The sequence below is a fragment of the Triticum dicoccoides genome, chromosome 3B (assembly GCF_002162155.2).
Source record: "Triticum dicoccoides isolate Atlit2015 ecotype Zavitan chromosome 3B, WEW_v2.0, whole genome shotgun sequence".
NCBI lineage: Eukaryota > Viridiplantae > Streptophyta > Magnoliopsida > Poales > Poaceae > Triticum > Triticum dicoccoides.
The window spans coordinates 604,634,523-604,638,341 of NC_041385.1; the positions used below are offsets into that span (position 1 = coordinate 604,634,523).

A 3,819-nucleotide genomic window follows, 5' to 3' on the forward strand; every position below is an offset into this window, starting at 1 on the left:
TATACAAGAAACTCGCGATCTACGAAATACGAATTGTACGTATGTTTGAAAGAAGATCAAGAAACACTATATAACAGAAAATGTTATCTCGATCGAGGCTGGCGAGCTGAACCATATGCAAAAGAACTGTTTATTAGTATTTTTCATATTCTTTTTGACTATTTACATCTACACCCTTCTTCAAGAATTCAAAGAATATACACACCGACAGCAAGGCAGTAGGAGGAGGCAAGGCTTTCATTGGCCAAGAAAAAGCTCATAATTTTGGGGGCATCATCGAACAGATCGACTTGCTCTCATGCCCACACACATCGAGCGAACGACTCTCGCTATCACAATTCATCCTCCAACCCAACCCCAAACTTAGTGCAAGGGGTAAAAAAAAGACTAGCTTGACTAAATCGAGGTGTAACAAATAAATTAGCTAATCTATGGTGGACCAGCTCCTGAGGAGCGACGGCCTGGCGAACATCTGCTCGAGCGCCACCACCACTGCCATGGCGAGCGACACGCCCACGCCGGGCTGCACCACCATCCGGAAAACATCAGTCCCGACCACCTCCTTCGGCCTGATCTCCGCCACCGCGCGCCGCTGGCCGTCGTACACCACGCAGCTACGTTGTGCGTAGGACCCCTCCACCTCGTACGACGGCCCGGCTCCGGCGCCCGCGCACGCCGTCACGTGCGCCAACGTCTTGCCGCGCCCGCTCCTCCTGACGGTGTACACGGGCTGCCGTGTCTCCTCGCCGGAGAAGATGAGCCACTGCTCGCCCTGGAGACTGAAGCGCTTGCGGCGGACGGTGAAGGCGGGGCGGCCGGCCGCGTCCATGAGGACGACCTCGTCGCCGCTCTCGGAGGCGTAGCTGTCGACGCGGTAGGCCAGGTTGCCCTTGGCGTCGAACACCGTGAACCCCTTGCAGTCGAACAGCAGCGACTTGCGCCACACCGTCAGCGTCGTCGGCTCCTCCGTGAAGCTGGCTGGCGCGCACGGCGCCTGGTCGACGGCGCCCGGCGCGGGGACCATGTTAGGGTGAACCTTCGCCATGTAGAGGTATCGAGGATCGAGGGAGGTTGAAGGAGCTGGAGACTGGAGAGGCGGTAGCTGAGTAGTCGGGCTGGGTGAGATAATTGAGCTTGGTCGCCCTGTTGGTTGGTTCTGAGAATGGAGTCTGGTAGGCTGTTGTTATATACAAGTCTCGCTCCATGGTGGACCGGCCGGAGAAACTGTGCAACCCGCAGAAAAGGCAGAGGCAAAGGCATGTTGATCTGACGTGCGTAGGGACAGGGGTGACATGGGCTGCTGCTCAACGACCTCTTCCGGACATTAATTAATAAGTACTGTTTTGTTTCTTTTATCATCCATCATCGATTGCTTGGAATAAAAATCTATTAACAAATGGCTGCACGCAAGACTGAATTTACTCTCAACAACTAGAGAATGCTGGCATGTATAGATAAATTAGGATGATATGTCTACCAACAATGCTATTTCTGTGAGTTTGCCTCTAACCATGAAACTAAATGTGAATAACCAGTGCTCTTTTCTTTGAAACCAGGGGCGTTTTTTTTTACAGAAACCATTAATTTTGCAATCTAGCGTGGCAGTTTTCAGTTGGACATGAGTGGGAGAAGTGGAGCAATGCTTTTCTTCCATCAGCAACGCCAGATTTAGCTCGCATGCAGCATCCGGCAGATTAAGCTGCTCCATCACAGTAACAGTATGCTTTTCAAGGTTATCTAGGCCGCAAGCGATTACGCACGATACGTTGACGCGCTACCCGTCGACATAAAACTATTCGGAGTTCACTAACGGAGCATATCTCCACGCACACCACCACGAAACGCAGGGCCCGGGCTCGACACGCGGCAGGAGGCCAGGCTTTGGGTGTGCTAGTACTCTACCCTAGTGCGTCTCAGACAGCGATCGATCGCTCGAGGTCATGTGGACGGGCGGCGAAAATCAATTCCATGCCGATAACATTCCATCAGTGCAAGCGCTAACGACACGGTGATCGCCCGGTTAATCAACGGGAGCAGCCAATGAACGCGGTTAACGAAGCACCCGCGCGTGCTGCTGATGTTATCTTGCAGTAATTAATCAGTAGTTTAGCTTTAGCTAGTCACGATCAGGTCGACCGCGACGAGGTTGATGGCTAGCTACTGGGCCGGCTACTACCGGGCAATTCTTCATTTGGTAACATTCGAGGTGTGTGGTTGATCATTGCGGCCGAGGAATATGAGGAGCTAAGCTTGTGGCTGGCCCGGAGCCATCTGTGAGATACTGATTGGCCGCATAGCTCGGTGTCAAAACTAACTAGAGTACATTTTAGATGACCAGGGGCACCTGTACTGTACGTACGTGCTTATAATTTAACCAGTCTTTAAGATATATACTTCGTATTAGGGTGCGTACCATGGTGTTGCAACAAGTGGAGTTGAGGGATTGGCTCCGCGGTTCCATCGATAGGCCAAGTATGTGTATAGTTTAACCAGTCATTAGATAATTGTCACTGGAGTACGTACGCAGTTCCACATATACGCACAATATGTTTGAGTGCTAGCTACACATGGAGTAGAGGGATTGGCTCCTGTGGATCGAGAACCGGTATTTGTTTGCCAGTTTATATAGAACATAAATACGTCAGCTTTTGGTCAGACGATCATGATTCATGTGGAGCACAATTAAACGAGATTACCGTGAATATAATCTTCAACCAACAATCTACACGATCCTCCTCTACCCGTGGCATATAATATAAGTACAGTCTAGACTGTGCGGCTGTTATGCATCATCTTCTTTATAAATACTTTCAAATCGTCTAAGAGCATCCAGATGGTCACCATATACAAATGCCAACTAAGGAGTAGTAACCTACGACATACGACAGCTCAAAAGAGAAACTACTATGTGTGGTCTGCTCAACGTGTGGTCCAGAATGCTTCATGACGGGTACTTGAAGTTGCAACAATATTGTTCGATGTAGAGATTTAAGTCCACGGGGTAGTCAAAGTACAAATTATTTGCACTTGAGACATGCCAGGTAATTAGAAGTTTTTTTTTTTGAATGATCGGCAAAAAATGCAATATGACGCATCAAATATTTTGTCTTAAAAACAATACTCCAAGTGCAAATAGTGCAAAGTACAACATTTGTTTTTAAGACATTCATTCCGGGGAAGAGAGTGGAAAGTACAACAAAATAAAAACAAATGTGAAACAATGAATATAAACAGTTATCCTCGGGACAAAAACCTAAGTAAAAAGGTAAACATTTTATTTTTGGAAGATTTTTTTAGATCATCCATGTTGGTTAAATTTATGGTCAAAGTTAAATCTTGAAAAGCGTGAGCGCACTACATTATGAAATGAAGGGAGTACGTTGTAACTCGGTGCTCATTCGTATTCAGATGTTCTTAACCTTTTAATGCGGGTCTTTTACCTCAGGTGAACCGAATGCACCACAAAAGTGGTTAGTTTGGCCCGTTATCTCTCGGTGGGATACTTGTGGATGCACGGGATATGTTTTCATGCTCGTAGTTGATTTGGTTCGTTAATGCTCCCTCCATACCATAATATAGTGCGCTCACGTTTTTCAAAATTCAACTTTGAGCATAAGTTAGACTAACAATACATAAATTATTCTACTGAAAAATTATACCTTTGAAAACTTCTTTCGAACAAGGTATCTGTCATGCTCCTGCCGCAGTCGTCCATGTTGGTTAAATTTATGGTCAAAGTTAAATCCTGAAAAGCGTGAGCGCACTACATTATGAAATGGATGGAGTACGTTGTATCTCGGTGCTCATTCGTATTCAGAT

The 3,819-nt window shown here is 47.1% G+C and overlaps 1 protein-coding gene across 1 annotated transcript; it reads right to left on the minus strand.

Annotated features, from left to right (window-relative positions):
• Positions 1–219: 219 nt before the first annotated feature.
• On the minus strand, positions 220–1,142 carry LOC119277383 (protein LURP-one-related 8-like). Its single transcript, XM_037558667.1, has one exon. It carries the CDS (start codon positions 1,043–1,045, stop codon positions 425–427), a length of 621 nt encoding a protein of 206 aa, XP_037414564.1. The 5' UTR covers positions 1,046–1,142; the 3' UTR covers positions 220–424.
• Between the last annotated feature and the right edge of the window lie 2,677 nt (positions 1,143–3,819).